This window comes from Pseudophryne corroboree, chromosome 4, assembly GCF_028390025.1.
Source record: "Pseudophryne corroboree isolate aPseCor3 chromosome 4, aPseCor3.hap2, whole genome shotgun sequence".
Classification (NCBI taxonomy): domain Eukaryota; kingdom Metazoa; phylum Chordata; class Amphibia; order Anura; family Myobatrachidae; genus Pseudophryne; species Pseudophryne corroboree.
Genome location: NC_086447.1, coordinates 94,943,477 through 94,969,005, shown reverse-complemented (window position 1 = coordinate 94,969,005; position 25,529 = coordinate 94,943,477). Strand labels below are relative to the sequence as shown.

At 47.5% G+C, this 25,529-nt stretch overlaps 1 protein-coding gene across 4 annotated transcripts in view; it reads right to left on the bottom strand.

The window, feature by feature from the left end:
* Positions 1-875: 875 nt before the first annotated feature.
* The window catches only part of WDCP (WD repeat and coiled coil containing), a 115,567-nt gene continuing 90,913 nt past the window's right edge, over positions 876-25,529 (bottom strand). For all 4 annotated transcript variants that reach the window (XM_063915290.1, XM_063915287.1, XM_063915288.1 and 1 more), the window contains 2 exons: positions 17,028-17,139; positions 876-3,475 (listed from right to left, as the gene is read on the bottom strand). In XM_063915290.1, coding sequence (XP_063771360.1) covers positions 3,312-3,475; positions 17,028-17,139 — 276 coding nt within the window. In that variant the 3' untranslated portion in view covers positions 876-3,311. The remainder of the gene's footprint in view (positions 3,476-17,027; positions 17,140-25,529) is intronic.

Genomic DNA, 25,529 nt, shown 5'->3' with positions numbered 1-25,529 from the left:
TATAGAACACGATCATGCAACAGTGCAAATAAGCAGACACCGGGCTGCCTGTTAATGGAGGAAACCGCAATGCCACAAGCTATACAGACAAACGAAAGTACACTAAGACAGCGCCAAAGTTCATGTAAAATTAAAAAGACTGCAAGCAGCTGACACGATCAGACTGAAATTGCTGTTTGGAAACTGGGAGATCCCAATCTGTACCACGCTCGTGTCCCTGACATCAGTGACCTTTATGTGGAAGAGGTCAGCTGTGCCAATATAGCTCTTGGTCCTCTTAGCACCAAAGTGGTTTTATTCTGCATCCTGACAGCTTCTCTGTTTGCCCCATATGCTCCACTGTCATGAGCCCCCTTGTGGGCATTGTCAGGATTACATGCATGGGGCATTTAAGATTTATTAACCACTTATTTTAGTATAAATTGTATTGTAGTGTGTGTATTAAATATATTCCTGAGAAATTCCATACTCAATGGGCCTAATTCAGAGTTACTAGCAGCAGCAAATTTGTTAGCAGTTGGGCAAAACCATGTGCACTACAGGAGAGGACAGATGTAACATGTGCAGAGAGAGTTAGATTTGGGTGAGGTGTGTTAAAACTGAAATCTAAATTGCAGTGTAAAAATAAAGCAGCCAGTATTTACCCTGCACCGAAACAATATAACCCACCCAAATCTATCTCTATCTGCAAATGTTATATCTGTCCCCCCTGCAGTGCACATGGTTTTGCCCAACTGCTAACAAATTTGCTGCTGCGATCAACTCTGAATTAGCCCCAATGTTCCAAAGGGTAATAACATCACCATACATAGGTCCAAAGAGTTATTTATGGGAAAACTCACCAAAAGGTCCACATAGAACAGTTCGGCACTGGCTTTATAATTATAATCATCATATTTATTGCTGACATATAACACAACTGTGGTCACATATCCGATGACTGTTTCAGCCTACAACAGACCTTCATCAGAGTGAAGCAAGGGGATGGAGATTTAAAGGGAGGAGGGGCCTGTTCATTGCAGTGACAAGCTTCCTAGAAGTGACCTATGGCTTGTGTCCCCCAATTGCTGGAGAAATGTACCCAACGATAGAAGATCTCAACTGTATTTATACATTTCCTGCTCATGGGAACACATTTTCATGTTCGTGTCCTCCGTGATGTCCCCAGTGAGCAGATAGGCTGCACTCTTACAATACAGACAACATGGTGGGTTGGGCACAGCTCACTCTAAGCCAGCTTTATTTGTGAACTAGAGTCAAGAACCGCACCATACTGCCCCCAGGGGGTCAATGATCAGAAGACATGGATCGGAAGACAGCAAATATCCAAATTAGAAAATCATTACATGACGAGTACATTCAGTTACATTCTCATAGTGGATATATTGTTATTCACATAACAAATGACAGCACAATTCCAGAGCGTACAATCAGCGCCACAATCACCGCTGTCCTTTTACCTGCTAACTCTGGCTGGGCAGTCTGAAGCCCATTTGTATTTGTGATTAAACTGCAATTATGACCATTCTTGTCCCCACGGTGAACTACAGACCCCAGGAGCGTACAGATTGCGGAAAGTGCAGAGATTTCAGCAATTTGCCTGCCAGATTTAAAGCAGAAATTTTTAATGTTTTGCCTTTCAAAATATTGCTGCTTTAAATCAGCAACTACTGTAAATCGGCAAAATCTTGGCAATTTCTGCAACCTGCATGCTGTTACATTTGGCCCCAAGTCTGGGGTACATTAGCCGCGGTGCTGGCAGTGAGCTCGCAAACATGAAAGATTGTCTATCACACAGTGCGGTACATAGCCAGTAGTTCCAGACAGGGGACCTATTCAGACACTCCAATCAATTTCACCCAGGAGACACTGATCAGCTCTGGAACTCCTGAGTGATTTTAACGTGAGCTCCATAAACCAAGAGCTGCAAGATGGTGGTTTTATTTTGGTTAATCCATCAAGGCCTGAAATCAGTGCTAGGGTCAGACGTAAAGGAATTCTCTCCCAGATGGGCTGGGTCAGGCCGCCATATCTGTTGATTACCCAGACTTTATCTAATTAAAATTAACTTATATGACAACTCTACATTCATGACAACAGAAATCAGTTACCTAGAAACGAGTGACATTACTGAGGCATAAGCCACAAAGTGCCTCATAACTCAATGACCATTCTAGGCCCTAGTAAACGGAATAGTCTGCATGCACTTAAATAATACTGGGTATAACTTGGTTGCCTGCACTAGAATTATTTTACGAAGCAATCACACCCACCTTGATTTTGTGCCGCGTGCCTCGATATGCCAAGTGAACATGTGCCTCCATGTGTGGAGAGGTGGAGACATTTGAAGAAAAGCACTTTGTAGGGATTTAATCCTATTACACCTTTACTACTACTACCCTTTTAATAAAATACACTTAATTTTCATGAGACGTCATTACAGTTAGCAATGTGTGTGGCGCGTTTCATTACACTGCTTGGAACGCGTTTCTCCACCGTAGTGTAACAAACAGGCACACAACATGTCCCACTAACCGTACAGGATGATATCTGACCTCTGCCTTCTCACAGGTGGTGCTAAATTCAAGTACTGCTAAGGAACAGAAATGGACTTATACCAATCCAAACACCTGGAATACCAATGAAAGTGCATCACCACCCTCAATAATCTCGTACCCGTCTTGCTCTGCCAAACCTCATTGACGGAAATCTAGGAACACTTGCTCAAATCGAGGCACGCAGCTGGTCCAAGGATGCTTTTTGCTCTGTGGCCACAGGTTTAGTCATAAAGTAACAGCAGCTGACCGTCTCCCAGCATGTAGTCTGCAAGTACATTCAGTTCAGGAACATGCGTGTGGTTTCTGTAAACAAAACATACGTCATGCATGTTAAATAGCACTCCCATGTCTAAAGATAAATACTGCAAACACTGACGAGTGTCAGTAAAATCACCACAGTACAAACACTGATAAGGTTCTATAAAAAGGGGCAAAGTTCTCGCGTAGGATCCCCCGCTGTTCTCTGTGATAGTCACCATGTTTGCGGATATCTTGTACGTCCGGTTCTCAGGCTCCGTGTCCAAGTGATCTCAGACGTTACATCCCTTACGCTGGGACAACATCCTGGCAGCACCGGCGGTAATAATGAGGATTCCTTCGTTTAGGCTTTACAGCACATTCTGAATTTCTTAAGATTTTTTTATATATATATTTTGGAAATAAATAGATTATCCTGTAGAGGTGGCGCTAGAGCCCCAAGTCCAGTACACCGTTAAACGTCACAGCCAGCAGGCTCAGCGCAGACAGCCCACGTTAAGTGATTCTGCTGGGGGGCTCTGCGTTATGCGCGCTGTCTGCACTCAGCAGCGAGCGCGGTGAGCTCCTGGCATCTCTTATACACAGTTCCTGATTGGCTGAAAATGTTAAAGGGATGAAGCCTTCGCTGTCTGCCGTCAGAGTGATCCAACAAGAGGAACCTGAAAGAACAAAACAAAGAAACATTGTCAACATTGTCCTTGACGGACGGATAGTGATTTATTGGTTTATTGACTGGAACACGGGAAGTTAGTTACACACCACAGTGTAGCTTTAGCCTGCTGCAGGATGATCTGGGCCTAATTCAGAGTGATCGCAGCAGCAAATTTGTTAGCAGTTGGGCAAAACCATGTGCACTGCAGGGGGGGGGGGGGGGGGGGGCAGATATAATAAGATTTTAAACCTACCGGTAAATCTTTTTCTCCTAGTCCGTAGAGGATGCTGGGGACTCCGTAAGGACCATGGGGTATAGATGGGCTCCGCAGGAGACATGGGCACTATAAAGAACTTTTAGTATGGGTGTGCACTGGCTCCTCCCTCTATGCCCCTCCTCCAGACCGCAGTTAAGAGAACTGTGCCCAGAGGAGATGGACAATATGAGGAAAGGATTTTGTTAATCTAAGGGCAAGATTCATACCAGCCCACACCAGTCATACCATATAACCTGGAATACACGCAACCAGTTAACAGTATGAACACAAAAAACAGTATCAGTCAAAGACCGATTCCTACTGTAACATAACCCTTATGAAAGCAACAACTATATACAAGTCTTGCAGATTCAGTACGCACTGGGACGGGCGCCCAGCATCCTCTACGGACTAGGAGAAAAAGATTTACCGGTAGCTTTAAAATCTTATTTTCTCTTACGTCCTAGAGGATGCTGGGGACTCCGTAAGGACCATGGGGATTATACCAAAGCTCCCAACCTGGGCGGGAGAGTGCGGATGACTCTGCAGCACCGATTGAGCAAACAAGAGGACCTCCTCAGCCAGGGTATCAAACTTGTAGAATTTAGCAAAAGTGTTTGAACCCGACCAAGTAGCTGCTCGGCAAAGTTGTAATGCCGAGACGCCTCGGGCAGCCGCCCAAAAAGAACCCACCTTCCTAGTGGAATGGGCCTTTTTTTTTTTTTTTAAATAGAGTATTTTTTATTTCGAAGGAGAACAGTTTGTACACAGAAAATGCATAACAGGAGCATAACATGTACAGTATGACATGGCATCACTGGAAAAAAACAGTATTCACTTTCGGCATATCATCTTACTATGTCAAAGGCTCAGGAGCGCGTACGTACACACAGTTATTTATACCAAATAAACTTGCATAATCCGTACAATCATGTAATCAAGAAACCTCATTAGACTTTTTTCCCCCCCCCATTAAAACATTTACAAACACCCCAACCGAAAAGAAAACCCTCAAAGAAAAAAAAAAAAAAAAGGGAAGAAGAGACACAAAGGAAAGACTAACACTCTCAGCCTTACCCTGTCTAACTGAGCACAGAACTATCCTCCCACTCATAACCCATCGGGTGAGAGGGAAGCCTATATCATAACAACCGTACATTAGCGAATCCAGGTTCTAATAATATCCCTACAGCCATTAAGTTGCAGGGTCTGGGAGGGAGTATATGGATTCCATCCATGGAGACCAAATTCTTTCAAATTTAGCAGAGGCATTATGTTTCATATAAATGTATCGTTCCTTAAAAACAGTGTTGTTTACTAGTACTTTAAGAGCGAAGGGCCCTTGGGGGCCATCCATAGCCTCGCGATGCACACCTTCGCCAAGGCACATATATTACGAGCATAGAGGCCTTCTGGACTGGATACGAAATCAGAGCAACCCATCCCCAGGATACAAAATTGTGGAGTAAGCATGGCTTCCTCCACTCCCGTGTTCCCCAGAACCGACCTGACCCCCGACCAGAAGGCCCGCAACAGCGGACAGTCCCAAATGAGGTGCCAAAAAGTACCCGCAGCCAACCCACATTTAAGGCAGTCACCCGATCGTCCCCCTCCGAATCTAGCCAGTCTTACCGGGGTCATATATGTTCTATGCAAAAGGATGTATTGTATTTGTTGATACCTAATGGATTTGGTAACTGTGCTCGGATTTTCCAAAGCAAGGGTCCAGTTCTCTTCAGTTATGGGGCCCAGATCCTCCTCCCATTTGCCACGGAGACGTGTCAAAGGGTCTATATGGAGTTTAGCGAGAAGATAACCAAATGCAATGGAAATCATCTTAACTCGACCCAACATACTTACAAAGGTCTTAATGGGAAATGGAAGGATCTTAGGGGGAGAATTAGCGAATTGGGACTGTAAAGCATGTCTGAGTTGGAGGTATCTAAAAAAGTAGGAGTTAGGTAAGTCAAACTCATCCTTTAATTGTTGGAAGGATTTAAGTGTGGTATCCGTATAGAGGTGAGTTATGGAAACCACTGATTTAGGGGCCCAAACCTCCCTCCCCTCGAGCGCATGCAATTCAGGGAGCCATTTAGAATACCAGAGGGGGGTGTCCGGGTCCAATCCGTCAAATTTCAAAAGGTCTCTTAGGGCCTGCCAAACCTTCACGGCCTGCAGGGGAGATAGGTCAGGGAAGTAACATTGAATGAACACCCAGTGTAGAGAAGTGACGCCAGTATCCTGCACCCATGCACTAATATGAGTCAGCTGAGCGGCATAATAGTACATTTGAAAATTTGGCAAGGCCAGACCACCGTCACAGCGCAGCCTGGTGAGAGTATTCAGCTGTATTCTAGGACGTTTGTTAGCCCATATTAGCCCATATTAAAGAAGACAAGACACTAATCAATTTCCTAAAGAAGGATGGACGAATGTACACAGGGGATTGAAGAATAACATACAGAATCTTAGGTAATATTATCATTTTAACAAGGCTGACCCTGCCAGATACAGTCAATGGAAGCTTACACCAAGTCCTAGATTTACGAGCAACCTGTTGCATGATCGGATCGAGATTCAAAGGTGTAAAGTCAGAGGGGTCGTTGGTTACCTGAATCCCGAGATATTTAAATTTCTCCGTCCAACATAGCGGCAGGGAGATTTTAGGAACAACAGGGGGGGGGGGGGGGGGCTATCACAGGCATAATGGAGGATTTAGACCAGTTGATATGAAGGCCTGAATACGCACCGAACTCCTCGATCAATTGCAACAAAGTAGGCATAAACCTGGTGTAATCCTGCAAAAACAACAGCATGTCGTCAGCGTAAAGGGCAATCTTATCCTCCCGAGGGCCGGTATGGATTCCCACTATACCCGGGTGCGACCTTATTAGACAGGCCAAGGGCTCGATGGCCAGGGCAAACAAAGTGGGGGATAGAGGGCAGCCCTGCCTGGTTCCGCGAGACAGGCGGAATGAGGGAGAGATACAGCCGTTTACTGAGATCCTGGCAGTCGGGTGCTGGTAGAGTAGTTTAGTCCATCGTATAAAATTAGGCCCGAAGCCCATACATGTCATGACTTCCCATAGATAAGACCATTCAATACTGTCATATGCCTTGGCGGCATCCAGCGAGACCACTACCGAGTCGGAGGGAAAATCATGTGGGATTTGTAAAATGGTATATAATCTACGCAAGTTAATAGAAGTGGACATCCCTGGCATAAAGCCGGTCTGGTCGGGGTGGACAATGGAGGTAATTACGGTGTTAAGCCGAACTGCTAGAATTTTTGCCAGGATCTTAGCATCAGTGGGAATCAATGAGATCGGTCAATAGGATTCCGGGGACCTAGGGTCTTTTCCGGGCTTCGGGATCACTATGATAATCGCCTTCCGACATAGAGGGGGGAAGTTCATTATTAACAAATATATCAGAATACAGGGCGTGAAGCCTGGGACCAAAAAAATCAATATGGGTTTTATATACCTCAGAGGGGATGCCGTCAAAACCCGGTGCCTTGCCATTGGGAGATAAACCAATAGCCGCCGTCACCTCCTCCAGTGTCAAAGGTGCCTCCAACACTTCAGAGGCCTCAGAGGAGAGTGTGGGTAAGGGAATATTTCTCAAATAAGTGGAGAGATCTAATGCCGAACATACTGTGAACTATAGCATAGTAAGAATGAAATAACTGCGCAATGTCCGGCGTGGTGTCTACAAGGGAGCCATAGCTACCGGACATCTGGGTAATCGTAGAGCCAGGGCGGTCGCAGTGTACCAGTCGAGCCAGCAGGCCACCAGGCCTGTCTCCCTGCATATAAATATTAGTAGCCTGAAATAGAAGCGAGCGCGAGTTTTTATCAGACAAATGAGCCACCCATGCTGACTGAGCCGCCAACCAGCGTGCTTTCAGTGCAGGGGTGCCCTCCACCAAGTAGCGGGACTGCAGATCCCTGGCGTCACTCTCAAGGGCTCGCTCCCTCTCCCTGCAGGATATCTTGTGAGCAGATATTCGTCTAATATACGTACCCCTTAAAAAGGCCTTAGATGAATCCCAGACCACTGTTCCCGGGGCCGACCCTACATTGTCATTAAAATAACCCTCCCACTGAGTCACCTGGTCAGAGCAGTCGCCCATTTGTATCAGCCAGGAAGGATGCAGTTTCCAATAAGATTGTCCCCTCTGGCTTGCCATAGTAAGAGTCAACATCATAGGGGAATGGTCAGAGATACCCCGGGCCTCGTACTGGAAGTCAACCACCCTGGGGAGAAGAACGGGAGACAGTAGGATCAGGTCGATTCTGGAAAATGAGCCATACGTGCCGGAGAAACATGAAAACTGACCAGTTGTAGGGTGCCGAGACCTCCACACATCCACCCACTGCAAATTATTCAGAAAATCAGCAAATTTTAGTTGGACCAGAACTCACCCCAGCAGCCTGCGGAAAGCGCCACTTGTCTAAAGTCAAATTCATAACATTATTAAAGTCACCCAAGCAGATCACCGGGGTACTTGGAGAGGAGGCTATGAATGAAGAAGCCTGTTGTAACACATTATATGAGAAAGGGGGGGGGGGGACATAAACCGCCAGAATGTAGTGGGTCTGGGAACTCAGCTTACAGTCAAGGAACACAAAACGACTATACTGGTCAGTCTTGACCGACACCAACTCAAAGTGTACCGACTTTCTTATCAGAATCAACACACCCCTGGAAGAGGAGGAATGAGAAGCATGATAGGCCCAGCCCACCCAGGGTCTTTTAAGTGACAACAACCTATTCCCCTCCAAGTGAGTCTCGCAGAGACATGTAACATCCGGGCCATATTTCCGAAGTGTAGTCAAAACTAAGGAACGTTTTATCTCATTATTCAAACCTCGAACATTCCATGTCAGAAATTTCAAATTAGCCATAGACCAGGTAGGGTTCTATGTAGCTCAGTAGATAAACGACCCAGCAAATAATCCTGGAAGTCGTCAGTAAAGGCAAGAACAGTGCTTATCTTACTTAATCCCTGAATCGCAATCCACAGTATCCAATGCATCAAACATACTTCCCACATCAAAGAAAATACACACAGAAATAAATTCAAACATGAGAAAAATAACAAACTATAGAAAGAAAAAAACATGCAGAAGGAACAGCAACGAACTGTTTGCTGACATCCCCCCCCCCCCCCCCTCCCCGTATACCACCCCTAACTTCGGCATACTTATATCCCAAACAACCGTTCCTAACTCCCAAGGGCTAAATTCTCAACAAAACCCTTAACCAAAATCGAGTGAGCAAGAGAAAGAAAAGTCTGGAGCCACCAAAGCCAAGGGGGGGCTCCCTGGACAATGGGTGGGGACCTCTGGTGAGCCCAAACGAACCATAAGCAATGCAGGACATCATTCCGGGGCCAGCTGACGAGCACCCGGTGCATATCTGTCCAGCCATTGGGCCGCCTCTCTAGGGGAGTTAAAGAACTTGGTTTCCCCGCCCGCCACCACCCGGAGTCGAGAAGGGAACAGCATAGAGTAGGAGAGGTTCAGGTCCCTGAGGCGCCTCTTAATAGGCATAAACTGGGCTCGGTCTTTCTGGACGTCCGCGGCAAAATCAGGGAAAGCGGACACGGTAACCCCATTCCTGACAAGGGGGCCTTTTGTGCGTCCCAGACGGAGGACCGAGTCACGATCTTTATAAATGCAGAAATTTGGCGATGAAGGTGCGCGGAGGAGCGCCAGGAGGTAGAGGACGGGATGGTATCCGGTGTACACGCTCCACCATAAACTGTGCCGTGAAGGATTCAGCGCCGTACATTTCCTTTAGCCACGATTCAAGGAAGTCCTCAGGCTGAGAGCCCTCCTCCCTCTCCTGCAGGCCCACAAAACGCACATTATTTCTACGTAGCCGACCCTCCATGTCTAATAGCTTGGATTGAAGGGATGAAACCTGCTGGGTCACAGTGGAAACGGATTGTTTCCTCCAGATTCGAGATCCACATATCCTCCAGATTCGAGACACGGGTTTCCGCCTCACCCACTCTCTCTCGTATGCGCTGGACATCCTGTCGAAGCAATGAAAGATCACACTGCACTTTCTCCATCTTATCTGAAACACGCTGTTCCGTCCCTGCAATGGCCTCCAGCACTTGTTGAAGGGATGGAGCTGAGGGTGTGGTAGGGGAGTCCGCAGCTGTTGCAGATGGGGAATAGGAGTGAGACGGAGAGGCTCCCTGCGAAGTGGCCTGCAAGGCCCGTGGGTTAGGTCGTCTGGCAAACCTCTCCAGCTTACCTGTAGCCGTGCGCTGGCCGTCCCGAACCATGACGGACAATAGGTAGTGACAAACACTCCGGCAAATTCACAGGTCAGAAGCGTAAAAGGAGTCAACAGCAGCGGAGTCTTAGGCTTTCAGTATGCAGAAATGTAGCCGCAGCTGGTCGTCAAAGTAGTAGGCAAATATAAAAGAAGGTACAGGCAGCATCCCAGACTATAGGTGAGAGCAGTAGCAATGCAATAGTTCGTATGTAAAATGAGTCAGCTTGCAGTATGGTCCCAGAAGGCAGAATTCACTCACCGGACACAGACAAGCAGGCCAGGCAGCCCTTGGATGCAGATATCCCTTCCAGGCTAGGATGACAGTCCAGAGCAATGGGGCCGTCTGTGCAGCTGTAGGTAAAATGGCCGCCGATCTCACAGTGCCCTCTCCCCTTCTCCAGGAGTACCTGCGCTCTCTCCCGGAGTCAGGGCCCCGAATCTCAGCCTGCCAGAAGGAGGAGGACCAGCCGTCGTCCCCCCGCCATTCCGCGGCGTCCAGCGGTGACAGAGGCCCGCCGTTCGAGATCCGGGCGCAACACGGCCGGGAGCCGCCAAAATTGAGGCCGGGGATCCAGAGGAGGCACAGGCCGCAGATCCGGAAGTGTGCCGTCGCGGCCGTACGGACCTCGGGGAGAGCAGAGAAAGATGCCTGCCGGTGCCCCGCAGTGTGGGGAGAGGAAGCAGGCTAGTCAGGCACACCAGAGGGGGTCAGGATTATGTTGCAGGATAATTTAGCCAGGGAGCTCCCGGGACCTGCTGCCTACTCCTGTGCTGCCGTGGCCACGCCCCAGTGGAATGGGCCTTTACCGAATTTGGTACCGGCAATCTAGCAGTCGAATGCTAGCAGTCGAATGAGCCTGCTGAATCGTGTTACAGATCCAGCGAGCAATAGTCTGCTTAGAAGCAGGAGCGCCAACCTTGTTGGCTGCATACAGGACAAACAGCCTCTGTTTTCCTAACCCTAGCCGTCCTGGCTACATAAATCTTTAAGGCCCTGACTACATCCAGGAACTTGGAGTCCTCCCAGTCCCCCGTAGCCACAGGCACCACAATAGGTTGGTTCATATGAAATGAAGAAACCACCTTAGGCAAAAAATGAGGACGTGTCCTCAACTCTGCTCTATCCACATGGAAAATCAAATAGGAGCTCTTGTGGGACAAGGCTGCCAATTCGGACACCCGCCTTGCAGATGCCAAGGCCAATAACATGACCACCTTCCACGTGAGAAATTTTAATTCCACTGTTTGAAGAGGTTCAAACCAGTGAGATTTCAGGAAACTTAACACCACGTTAAGGTCCCACGGTGCCACTGGGGGCACAAAGGGGGGCTGGATGTGCAGCACTCCCTTCACAAACGTCTGGACTTCTGGGAGAGAAGCCAATTCCCTCTGAAAGAATATAGATAGGGACGAAATCTGTACCTTAATGGAGCCTAACTTCAGGCCCATATCCACTCCTGTCTGTTGAAAGTGGAGAAACCGGCCCAGATGGAAATCTTCCGTAGGAGCATTCTTGGCTTCACACCAAGATACATACTTCCTCCAGATACGGTGATAATGCTTTGCCGTCACCTCCTTCCTAGCCTTTATCAGAGTTGGGATAACTTCCTCCGGAATACCTTTCCCAGCTAGGATTCGGTGTTCAACCGCCATGCCGTCAAACGTAACCGCAGTAAGTCTTGGAACACGCAGGGCCCCTGCTGTAACAGGTCCTCCCTGAGAGGAAGAGGCCACGGATCTTCTGTGAGCATTTCCTGAAGATCCGCGTACCAGGCCCTTCGTGGCCAATCTGGGACAATGAGTATTGTCAGCACTCGTTTGTCTTATCCTTAATATTTTTGTGATGACAGGAAGAGGAGGAAATACATAGACAGACCGAAACACCCATGGTGTCACCAGGGCGTCTACTGCTACTGCCTGAGGGTCCCGAGATCTTGCACAATACCTCCGAAGCTTTTTGTTGAGGGGTGACGCCATCATATCTATTTGAGGAATTCCCCAAAGACTTGTTATCTCTGCAAAAACTTCTTGATGAAGTCCCCACTCTCCCGGATGGAGATCGTGTCTGCTGAGGAAGTCTGCTTCCCAGTTGTCCACTCCCAGAATGAAGACAGCTGACAGAGAGCTTACGTGATTTTCCGCCCAGTGAAGAATCCTGGCGGCTTCCGCCATCGCCACTCTGCTCCTTGTCCCGCCTTGGCGGTTTACATGAGCCACGGCTGTGACGTTGTCTGATTGAATCAGAACCGGTAGGTCGCGAAGAAGATTCTCAGCTAGTCGTAGGCCGTTGTATATGGCCCTCAGTTCCAGTATGTTGATGTGTAGACAAGCCTCCTGGCTTGACCACAGTCCCTGAAAATTTCTTCCTTGTGTGACTGCTCCCCATCCTCGGAGGCTCGCGTCCGTGGTCACCAGAACCCAGTCTTGAATGCCGAATCTGCGACCCTCTAGAAGGTGAGCACTCTGCAGCCACCACAGGAGAGACACCCTGGCCCTGGGGAACAGGGTTATTTTCTGATGTATTTGTAGATGGGACCCGGACCACTTGTCCAGAAGGTCCCACTGAAAAGTCCTTGCATGAAACCTGCCGAAGGGGATGGCCTCGTAGGCTGCCACCATTTTCCTCAGAACTCGAGTGCATTGATGAACAGACACTCATTTTGGTTTTAGCAGGTCTCTGACCATGTTCTGGAGATCCTGGGCTTTTTCCAATGGGAGAAAAACCCTTTTTTGTTCCGTGTCCAGAATTATGCCTAGGAATGATAGCCGAGTCGTTGGAACCAATTGTGACTTTGGCAGATTCAGAATCCAACCGTGCTGTTGCAGCACTTTTAGGGAGAGCGACGCGCTCTTCAGCAACTGGTCTCTCGATCTCGCCTTTATCAGGAGATCGTCCAAGTATGGGATAATTGTGACTCCCTGCCTGCGCAGGAGCACCATCATCTCTGCCAAACCTTGGTGAAAATCCTCGGGGCCGTGGAAAGCCCAAACGGCAACGTCTGAAACTGGTAATGACAGTCCTGTACAGCGAATCTCAGGTACTCCTGATGAGGGGGGTATATGGGGATATGAAGGTATGCATCCTTTATGTCCAGTGACACCATCAAATCCCCGCCTTCCAGGCTGGATATTAAAGCTCGGAGCGAAAAATTTGAACTTTTTCAAGTACAGGTTTAGGGATTTTAGATTTAAAATGGGTCTGACCGAACCATCCGGCTTCGGGACCACAACAAACAGGGTTGAATAATACCCTTTTCCCTGTTGGACCAGGGAAACCTTGACCACCACTTGCTGTTGACACAGCTTTTGAATCGCAGCTAACACTACATCTCTCTCCGGGGGTGAAGCTGGCAAGGCCGACTTGAAAAATCGGCGAGGGGCACCTCTTCGAATTCCAGCCTGTAGCCTTGGGAAACAATTTCCATCACCCAAGGATCCACGTCTGTAAGAATACAGATCTGGCTGAAAAGTCGAAGGCACGCCCCCACTGGTGCGGACTCCCTTAGGGGAGCCCCAGCGTCATGCGGTGGATTTTGTAGAAGCCGGGGAGGACTTCTGCTCCTGGGAACTAGCCGAAGCAGGTGTTCTCTTTCCTCTACCCTTACCTCTGGCAAGGAAGGAGGAGCCCCGACCTCTTCTTGATTTATGCGACCAAAAGGACTGCATCTGATACTGTGGAGTTTTCTTTTGCTGTTGGGGAACAAAAGGTAAAAAGGTAGATTTACCCGCGGTAGCTGTGGCAACCAGGTCCGCGAGCCCCTCCCCAAACAACACTTCACCCTTGTAAGGTAAAACCTCCATATGCTTCTTCGAGTCTGCATCACCCGTCCATTGGCGGGTCCATAGAGCTCGTCTCGCAGAAATAGCCATGGCATTGGCTCTGGAACCCAGCAGCCCAACGTCTCTTTGTGCGTCCCTCATATATAAGACTGCGTCTTTAATGTGGGCTAAGGTTAATAAAATGGTATCCCTGTCTAGGGTATCAAGGTCAGCTGACAAGGTATCTGTCCATGCTGCAACTGCGCTACATACCCATGCCGATGCTATTGCCGGTCTGAGCAAAGCACCCGTATGCGCATAAATAGACTTTAAAGTAGTCTCCTGCCTGCGATCAGCAGGATCCTTGAGGGCTGCCACGTCCGGAGACGGCAGCGCCACCTATTTGGACAGGCGCGTTAAAGCCTTGTCCACCCTGGGAGAGGATTCCCAACGTACCCTGTCCTGTGCAGGGAAAGGATACGCCATAAGAACCCTTTTGGGAACCTGCAGTTTTTTATCTGGAGTTTCCCAAGCTTTTTCAAATAACTCGTTAAGCTCATGAGATGGGGGAAAGGTTACCTCAGGTTTCTTTTCCTTATACATGCGCACCCTCGCATCAGGGACAGAGGGGTCATCAGTGATATGCAAAACATCTTTTATTGCAATAATCATACACTGAATACTTTTTGCCACCCTTGGGTGTAATTTTGCATCATTGTAGTCGACACTGGAGTCAGAATCCGTGTCGGTACCAGTGTCCACTATTTGGGATAGGGGACGTTTTTGAGACCCAGAAGGGCCCTGTCACCCAGTCCAATCCGTGGATTGACTCCCTGCTTTCTCCCTGGACTCTGCTTTGTCCAATCTTTTATGTAATGAGGCCACATTCGCATTTAACATATGCCACATGTCCATCCAATCATGAGTCGGCATTGCCGACGGAGACGCACCACACATCTGCTCCACCTCCTCCTTGGACGAGCCTTCCGCTTCAGACATGTCGACACACACGTACCGACACCCCCACAAACACAGGGATATATCTATAAGGGGACAATTCCCCAACAAGGCCCTTTGTGGAGACCGAGAGAGTATGCCAGCACACATCCAGCGCCAACCTGACACTGGAATAACCCAGATAGCGCTTTTTATATATATAATCAATGTTATACACTCACTGCGCCTTAAACATGCCCCCCCTCTTCCTCCCTCTTTTCAGCCCTCTGTCACCGAGTTCAGCAGGGGAGAGTCCGGGGAGCCAGCTTCTCTGCAGCGTTCTGTGGAGAAAATGGCGCTGTTAGTGCTGAGGAATCAAGCTCCGCCCCCTCCAGCGGCGGCCTTCGGTCCCGCTTCAATATTCAAAATATGGCGGGGGATCTCTTCGTTTACTGCCTCCGCAGCCTAATGTACCCGTTTTTGCCAGACCAGAGGTTTATTGCTGCCCAGGGTGCCCCCCCTGCGCCCTGCACCCATCAGTGCCCGTTCTGTGTGTGTAGCATGTGGGAGCAATGGCTTACCTCAGTGAAGATCTGAAGTCTTCTGCCGCCTTGAAGTCTTCTTTTCTTCTTATACTCACCCGGCTTCTATCTTCCGGCTCTGCGAGGAGGACAGCGGCGCGGCTCTGGGACGAACGGCGGGGTGAGACCTGCGTTCCGACTCCCTCTGGAGCTAATGGTGTCCAGTAGCCTTTGAAGCAGAGCCTATCATTTAAGTAGGTCTGCTTCTCTCTCCTCAGTCCCACGATGCAGGGAGCCTGTTGCCAACAGGACTCCCTAAAAATAAAAAACCTAACAAAATACTTTTTCAGAGAAACTCAGTAGAGCTCCCCTGTAATGCACCCATTCTCCTCTGGGCACAGGATCTAACTGAGGTCTGGAGGAGGGGCATAGAGGGAGGAGCCAGTGCACACCCATACTAAAAGTTCTTTATAGTGCCCATGTCTCCTGCGGAGCCCATCTATACCCCATGGTCCTTTACGGAGTCCCCAGCATCCTCTAGGACGTAAGAGAAAACATGTGTAGAGAGAGTTAGATTTGGGTGGGGTGTGTTCAAACTGAAATCTAAATTGCAGTGTAAAAATAAAGCAGCCAGTATTTACCCTGCACAGAAACAAAATAACCCACCCAAATCTAACTCTCTCTGCACATGTTACATCTGCCCCACCTGCAGTGCACATGGTTTTGCCCAACTGCTAACAAATTTGCTGCTGCGATCCACTCTGAATTACCCCCCATGTTACTGGTCCAGGATTGTGTGTCAATAGCTGAATGTGTCTTCCTATGATCTGTCAAACACACCAGGGTTTACATTCATAGGGTGAACAGGTAACAATCACGTGCCTGCCTAGGTTGCTTTTCACCACATTTGTCGCTGATGTGCAGCTGTCACTTATAAAGGGGAAGATGTATGACGTCATGGAGAGAGATAATGTACCAATACACCAGCTTCTGTCATTTTACAGGCTGTTTGAAAAATGAAAGGAGCTGATAGGTTGGTACTTTATCTCTCTCACCAACTATGTTTGACAAATGACCGGCATATAAACTGTAACACGCAATGATAAAAGCTTAGAACTTTACATACAAGGTAACTTAGTACCACATTTATTTTATTTATTTATTAACCGTTTCTTATATAGCGCAGCATATTCCGTTGCGCTTTACAATTAGAACGGTAATAGAACAAAACTGGGTAAAAACAGACAGACAGAGGTAGGAGGGCCCTGCTCGCAAGCTTACAATCTATAGGGAAATAGGCACTGATACACAAGGATAGATGCTATCTATTGCATAATGGTCCTGCCAGATTGCTAGGTTCTTAATGGATTGTATGATATGATCCCCCCGCAATGTTGGCCAAGTGTCAGGAGGGTGTGAGAGTAAAGAAATTCAAGATATGTGATGTTATGTGTACTGTACAGTGAGGATGTAATTAGATAGGGAAGCACTGAAGGTTATGCGGGTGGGTCTGGAATTTGGTAGGCTTCTCTGAAGAGGTGAGTTTTCAGAGAACGTTTAAAGATTTGGAGACTAGAGGCAAGTCTTATTGTGCGTGGGAGGGTATTCCACAGAGTGGGCGAAGCCCAGATAAAGTCCTGTAATTTTGAGTGTGAACAAGTAATGCGTGTGGGTGAGACATACCACATAAACCAAAATGGGATAATATAATATTATAGGATTTTAGGAATGGATTATATAGTTGTCACCTTGTGATTTTCCCATGGATAAAGTGATGACGTTTAACTCACCCAGCTGCATCTCTACCAACGACAGACAGAAGAGTTCCTGCAGGGTGTGGAGCCGCAGCTTGTTGTCGCACAGCAGGATACACTTCCTTACCGGAGGGCAGTCCGAGCGGTACTTTCAGGAGAGAAAAAATACAGTCAACAGTTTTGTACATTTAAAGGAAACGGCAGACATTCTTTATTTTAAAAGCAATAAACGATTTGCAGCTCTGTTGTTGAATAAAACATAGGCACCTTAAAGTTTAACAACATTCTTCCTCAAAAGCTACAGTCAGTTACAATCATTTGCCTTTAGGGGGCACTCTTCCATTGGAGTCCATGGCTGGTATTTCATTCTCAACATATAAAACAATAAATGAGATATTATTTTACCTCAGCTAAATTCTTATGCAGTCTTACTAAAAATATATCACATCTTGGTAAATGGGAGCAGAACATGCTGTCAGATATTTTATGTATTAAAAGCGTGCTTTTAATACATAAAGGAAAAACACATGGCTCCATCAAGTTCAAGTTTTCATATATTCTAATTGCAGGTGAAGGGTATCCAATTTAATCTTAAAATCGTTTATTGAGTTTGTCACCAGCGCCTCACATGGTAAGGTATTCCACAGATAAACTACCATTACCGTAAAGATTCTCTTCGTATGCTCATGGTAATAAGATTTTACTTACCGGTAAATCTATTTCTCGTAGTCCGTAGAGAATGCTGGGGACTCCGTAAGGACCATGGGGATAGACGGGCTCCGCAGGAGACATGGGCACTTTAAGAAAGAATTTAGTTCCTGGTGTGCACTGGCTCCTCCCTCTATGCCCCTCCTCCAGACCTCAGTTAGAGAAACTGTGCCCAGAGGAGACTGACAGTACAAGGAAAGGATTTTGGTAATCCAGGGCAAGATTCATACCAGCCACACCAATCACACCGTATAACTTGTGATAACAACCCAGTTAACAGTATTACAAATAACACATAGCATCAGTTCATGCCTGATGCAACAATAACGTAACCCTTATTGAAGCAATAACTATATACAAGTATTGCAGAAGAAGTCCGCACTTGGGACGGGCGCCCAGCATCCTCTACGGACTACGAGAAATAGATTTACCGGTAAGTAAAATCTTATTTTCTCTAACGTCCTAGAGGATGCTGGGGACTCCGTAAGGACCATGGGGATTATACCAAAGCTCCCAAACGGACGGGAGAGTGCGGATGACTCTGCAGCACCGATTGAGCAAACATGAGGTCCTCCTCAGCCAGGGTATCAAACTTATAGTATTTTGCAAAGGTGTTTGAACTCGACCAAGTAGCAGCTCGACACAGCTGTAGTGCCGAGACCCCTCGGGCAGCCGCCCAAGAAGAGCCCACTTTCCTAGTGGAATGGGCCTTAACCGATTTAGGTAACGGCAATCCTGCCGTAGAAAGCGCCTGCTGAATCGGGTTACAGATCCAGCGAGCAATAGTCTGCTTTGAAGCAGGGCCGCCAAGCTTGTTGGCTGCATACAGAACAAACAGTGCTTCTGTTTTCCGGACTCTAGCCGTCCTGGCTACATAAATTTTCAAAGCCCTGACCACATCAAGGGACTCTGAATCTTCTAAGTCCCGTGTAGCCACAGGCACCACAATAGGTTGGTTCATATGAAAGGATGAAACCACTTTTGGCAGGAACTGAGGACGTGTCCGCAATTCCGCTCTATCCATATGGAAAACCAGATAGGGGCTTTTATGTGACAAAGCCGCTAATTCCGACACTCGCCTAGCTGAAGCCAGGGCTAATAACATGACCACCTTCCACGTGAGATATATTTCAACTCCACCGTCTTAAGTGGTTCAAACCAGTGTGACTTTAGGAAACTTAACACCACATTAAGGTCCCAAGGCGCCACCGGAGGCACAAAAGGAGGCTCAATATGCAGTGCTCCCTTTACAAAAGTCTGAACTTCTGGGAGAGAAGCCAATTCTTTTTGAAAGAAAATGGATAGGGCCGAAATCTGGACCTTAATGGAGCCTAATTTAAGGCCCAAATCCACTCGTTTGTAGGAAGGGAAGGAAACGGCTTAGATGGAATTCTTCCGTAGGAGCATTCTTGGTCCCACACCAAGAAACATATCTACGCCATATACGGTGATAATGTTTTGCTGTTACTTCCTTCCTAGCCTTTATCAGCGTCGGGATAACCTCAACCGGAATGCCTTTTTCTGCTAGGATCCGGCGTTCAACCGCCATGCCGTCAAACGCAGCCGCGGTAAGTCTTGGAACAGACAGGGTCCCTGTTGCAACAGGTCCTGTCTTAGAGGAAGAGGCCACGGGATCTTCTGTGAGCATTTCCTGCAGATCTGGATACCAGGTCCGTCGTGGCCAATCTGGAACAATGAGGATTGTTCTCACTCCTTTTCTTCTTATCATCCTCAACACCTTGGGTATGAGAGGAAGAGGAGGAAATACATAGACTGACCGGAACACCCACGGTGTCACTACGGCGTCTACCGCTACTGCCTGAGGGTCTCTGGACCTGGCGCAATACCTCTGTAGCTTTTTGTTGAGGCGGGACGCCATCATGTCTATCTGTGGCAGTTCCCACCGACCCACAATCTGTGCGAAGACTTCTGGATGAAGTCCCCACTTTCCCGAGTGTAGGTCGTGTCTGCTGAGGATGTCTGCTTCCCAGTTGTCCACTCCCGGAATGAACACTGCTGACAGTGCGCTTACATGATTCTCCGCCCAGCGAAGAATTCTGGTGGCTTCCGCCATTGCCACTCTGCTCCTTGTGCCACCTTGGCGGTTTACATGAGCCACTGCGGTGATGTTGTCTGACTGGATCAGAACTGGTTGGTTGCGAAGTAAGGTCTCCGCTTGACGTAGGGCGTTGTATATGGCCCTTAATTCCAGGAGGTTGATGTGAAGACAAGTCTCTTGACTTGACCAAAGACCTTGGAAATTTCTTCCCTGTGTGACTGCTCCCCAACCTCGGAGGCTTGCGTCCGTGGTCACCAGGATCCAATCCTGAATGCCGAATCTGCGGCCCTCGAGAAGGTGAGCACTCTGCAGCCACCACAGGAGTGACACCCTGGCCCTGGGGGACAGGGTGATCAACCGATGCATCTGTAGATGTGACCCAGACCACTTGTCCAGCAGATCCCATTGGAAAGTCCTTGCATGGAACCTGCCAAAGGGAATGGCCTCGTATGACGCCACCATCTTTCCCAGGACTCGAGTGCAATGATGCACTGACACCTGTCTTGATTTCAAAAGGTTCCTGACCAGAGTCATAAGTTCCTGGGCTTTTTCTATCGGAAGATAAACCCTTTTCTGGGTCGTGTCCAGAATCATGCCCAAGAAAGGCAGACGAGTCGTAGGAACCAACTGCGACTTTGGAATATTGAGAATCCAGCCGTGTTGCTGTAACACTTTCAGTGAAAGATACGCTCTTCAGCAACTGCTCTCTTGATCTCGCTTTTATGAGGAGATCGTCCAAGTACGGGATAATTTTGACACCTTGCTTCCGCAGGAGCACCATCATTTCCGCCATTACCTTGGTGAAAATCCTCGGGGCCGTTGAGAGACCAAACGGCAACGTCTGAAATTGGTAATGACAGTCCTGTACCGCAAATCTTAGGTACGCCTGATGAGGTGGATAAATGGGGACATGAAGGTACGCATCCTTTATGTCCAGTGACACCATAAAATCCCCCCCTTCCAGGCTTGCTATGACCGCTCTTAGCGATTCCATCTTGAACTTGAACCTTTTCAAGTATAGGTTCAGAGATTTTAAATTCAATATGGGTCTGACCGAACCGTCCGGCTTCGGAACTACAAACATGGTCGAATAATAACCCCTTCCCTGTTGAAGGAGGGGAACCTTGACCACCACCTGATGAAGATACAATTTTTGTATTGCATTTAACACTATCTCCCTCTCTAGGGTGGAAGCTGGTAGGGCCGATTTGAAATACCGGCGAGGAGGCATCTCTTCGAATTCCAGCTTGTAACCTTGAGACCCAATTTCTATTGCCCAGGGATCCACCTGGGAGGGAACCCACATGTGGCTGAAATTCCGAAGACGCGTCCCCACCGGGCCCGACTCCGCCAGTGGAGCCCCAGCGTCATGCGGTGGATTTTGCAGAGGCCGGGGAGGACTTCTGTTCCTGGGAACTAGCTGTGTTGTGCAGCTTCTTTCCTCTGCCCCTACCTCTGGCAAGAAAGGACGCACCTCGGACTTTCTTGTTTCTTTGTGAAAGAAAGGACTGCATTTGATAATGCGGTGCTCTCTTAGGCTGTGAGGGAACATAAGGCAAAAAATTTGACTTTCCAGCTGTAGCTGTGGAGAGCAGGTCCGAGAGACCTTCTCCGAACAATTCCTCACCCCTGTAAGGTAAAACCTCCATATGCCTTTTTGAGTCGGCATCGCCTGTCCATTGCCGATTCCACAGGACCCTTCTGGCAGAGATCGACATAGCGTTTATTCTAGAACACAGTAGACTAATGTCTCTTTGAGCATCTGTCATATAAAGGACAGCGTCTTAAATATGCCCCAGGGTCAATAAAACTGTATCCTTATCTAGGATATCAATCTCCTCTGATAAGGTATCTGTCCATGCCGCCACCGCACTACTGACCCAGGCCGAAGCGATTGCTGGTCTGAGTAAGGTACCTGAATGTGTATAAATGGACTTCAGGGTACCCTCCTGTTTGCGATCAGCAGCATCTTTGAGGGTAGCCGTATCCTGGGACGGCAGGGCTACCTTTTTGGATAAGCGTGTTAAAGCTTTGTCCACCCTAGGGGAGGATTCCCATCGTAACCTATCCGTTGGCGGGAAAGGATACGCCATAAGAATCCGTTTGGAAATCTGCAGTTTTTTATCTGGAGATTCCCAAGTTTTTTCACATAACTCATTTAGTTCGTGTGAGGGGGGAAAAGTTACCTCAGGTTTCTTTCCCTTATACATATGTACCCTCGTGTCAGGGACAGGGGTTTCCTCTGTGATGTGCAAAACATCCTTTATCGCTATAATCATATAACGGATGGATTTAGCCAATTTTGGCTGTAACTTTGCATCATTGTAATCGACACTGGAGTCAGAATCCATGTCGGTATCTGTGTCAACAATTTGGGATAGTGGGCGCTTATGAGACCCTGACGGTCCCTGCGACATAGGATCAGGCACGGGTTGAGACCCTGACTGTCCCAATGCATCTGCTTTGTCTAATCTTTTATGCAAGGAATTAACATTATAATTTAAAACCTTCCACATATCCATCCAATCAGGTGTCGGCGCCGTCGGCGGAGACACCACATTTATTTGTTCCCGCTCCTCTCCCACATAGCCTTCCTCATCAGACATGTCGACGCAAGCGTACCGACACACCACACACACAGGGAATGTCCTTTCTGAAGACAGTTCCCCCACAAGGCCCTTTGGAGAGACAGAGAGAGAGTATGCCAGCACACACCCCAGCGCTATATAACCCAGGAATAACACAGTAACTTAATGTTAACCCAGTAGCTGTTTATATCTTTTTTGCGCCTAATTATGTGCCCCCCCTCTCTTTTCAACCCTCTTCTACCGTGTATCAGCAGGGGAGAGCCTGGGGAGCTTCCTCTCAGCAGTGCTGTGTAGAAAAAATGGCGCTGGTGAGTGCTGAGGGAGAAGCCCCGCCCCCTCGGCGGCGGGCTTCTGTCCCGCTTAAATTGTAATTTTTTTGGCGGGGGCTCATACATATATACAGTGTTTAGCTGTATATATGTGGTCTTTTGCCAATATGAGGTCCCAAATGCTGCCCAGGGCGTCCCCCCTGCGCCCTTACAGTGACCGGAGTATGTGAGGTGTGTGGAGCAATGGCGCACAGCTGCAGTGCTGTGCGTTACCTCTAGTGAAGATCACAAAGTCTTCTGCCGCCTGTGAAGTCTTCTTTGCTTCTCATACTCACCCGGCTTCTGTCTTCCGGCTCTGCGAGGGGGACGGCGGCGCGGCTCCGGGACGGATGGCGAGATCCTGCGTACCGATCCCTCTGGAGCTAATGGTGTCCAGTAGCCTAAGAAGCAGGACCTAGCTTCAGAGAGTAGGGCTGCTTCTCTCCCCTCAGTCCCACGATGCAGGGAGTCTGTTGCCAGCAGAGCTCCCTGAAAATAAAAAACCTAACAAAATGCTTTCTATCAAAACTCAGGAGAGCTCACTGAAAAGCACCCAGCTCCTCTGGGCACAGTATCAAACTGAGGTCTGGAGGAGGGGCATTGAGGGAGGAGCCAGTGCACACCAGGAACTAAATTCTTTCTTAAAGTGCCCATGTCTCCTGTAGAGCCCGTCTATCCCCATGGTCCTTACGGAGTCCCCAGCATCCTCTAGGACGTTAGAGAAAGATAGTTTTTCTATTCCCCCGTTGTCCTCTGTAAGGTTGTTGGTACAAAAAGTTTTTGTTATTCAAGCCTATCCACCTTTTCATGTACCCCAGGATTTTATTGGACTTTGTAGTCACTGGTGTATAAGTTAGGGATGGACATCAGAAACCAATAGCAAGCAACAATCGATGTTCTTAATCTAATGGACATTCTTTTTCCAAGGAGTACTGGGTTTGCAACTGTTGCCAGCCATCGAATGCGTAATTTCCGATGTCCCGTAAATGGCTGCCAGCTTATATTTAGCTGTGGTAAGCTCATTTACGCATACATGAGGCTTTGGCCTCTTCTGCTCATAGAAACATAGAATTTGACGGCAGATAAGAACCACTTGGCCCATCTAGTCTGCCCCTTTTTTTATTCTTTAGGTTACCTCAACCCTATTTGATCCTTATTTCTTTGTAAGGATATCCTTATGTCTATCCCATGCATTTTAAATTGCTCTACTGTCTTAGCCTCTACCACCTCTGACGGGAGGCTATTCCACTTGTCCACAACCCTTTCTGTGAAGTAATTTTTCCTCAAATTTTCCCTGAACCTACCTCCCTCCAGTCTCAGTGTAGGTAATTGTGTCCTATTGCTTCTCTTCATTTTAAGACTGTTTCCCTCTTGGGCTTTGTTAAAACCCTTGGTATATTTGAAAGTTTCTATCATGTCCCCCCCTTTCCCTTCTCTGCTCCAAACTATACATATTGAGATTTTTTAGTCTTTCTGGGTATGTTTTGTGATGTAGGCCATGCACCATTTTAGTTGCCCTTCTTTGTACAGTCTCTAATGTATTAATATCCTTCTGAAGATATGGCCTCCAGAATTGAACACAGTATTCCGATTTGCCTTCCTCATTGCTTTGTTACATTGCTTACCTGCCTTTAAGTCACCTGAAATAGTGACGCCTAGATCCTTTTCCTCCTCAGTAGTTTCCATTATAGTACCCTTGATACTATATTTAGCCTTTGGATTTTTGAGACCCAAGTGCATGATTTTTCAATTTTTGGCATTAAACTGCAATTGCCATGCTCTTAACCATTTCTCTAGTCTACCTAGATACTCAATCATTTGTTTAAACCCTCCTGGTGTATCTACCCTGTTGCATACCTTTGTGTCATCTGCAAAAAGGCATACTTTCCCTTTAATGCCATTTACAATGTCACCAACAAAGATATTATAAACCACTGGTCCAAATACAGATCCCTGGGGTACTCCACTGGTACCATTTTCCTACTGTGAATGCACTCCATTTACTACAACTCTCTGTTTCCTATCCTAAAACCAGGTTCTGATCCATTTAACCGCTTTAGAATCCAATCCACTGTGGATAGAAACTAGCCACCAAATCTCATGATTTGAAGAAGTAAGCCCGGCCATACAATGCTAGGCTTCTAAGGTGCATCCCTAGCAAAGACAGAGTTGGTCACAAAGCAGGATAAAACATTTTGCTTAAATACGCTCACAAAACCCCAATCTATGCCCGAGTGATGAAGAAAGCACCAATCGTAGTAAGCACAGCATTCGTAAATAGCCAATGACAAGTGGGTTACTAGTGTTGCCGGCCAGTCATCATCCAGTATTTGCAGCCGTCACTGACCTCCCACAAATAATATGGGAAACTGGCGCAGTACTCACTCTGCACCAGGTGCCCTATCTTCCCTTACTCCGCTTTTACCGCGGCCAATTCTATTTCAGCTTCCCCAACTGTATTACATTTTATGTGCAAATATATTTATTACAACATACCAGGTGCATAGCCCTAAAATTATCTACATTACATGTTCTATTATCTGCCATTCCACGTCCCAGGCTACCGCAAATGTTTCTGTAGAAAGTTACTATACTGTCCCATGTTAAACCTACATAGCTTAGTGTCATCAGCAAATATGGCCACCTTCTCATTGATAGGCCATCTACAAGGCGATTACTAAAAACATTGAACAGGACAATCCCTGTGGGACCCCACTAATGATAAATGTTATCAGGGTTTAATTATAAGGAGCCACAAGGGTTCTGTAGCGCCGAACACAGGGGAATACAACTGATTGAGCAAAGACCGTTATAAACAAGTTAACAGTTTCACATAGATACATAATTACCATAATTATAAGGGAAGAGGGCCCTG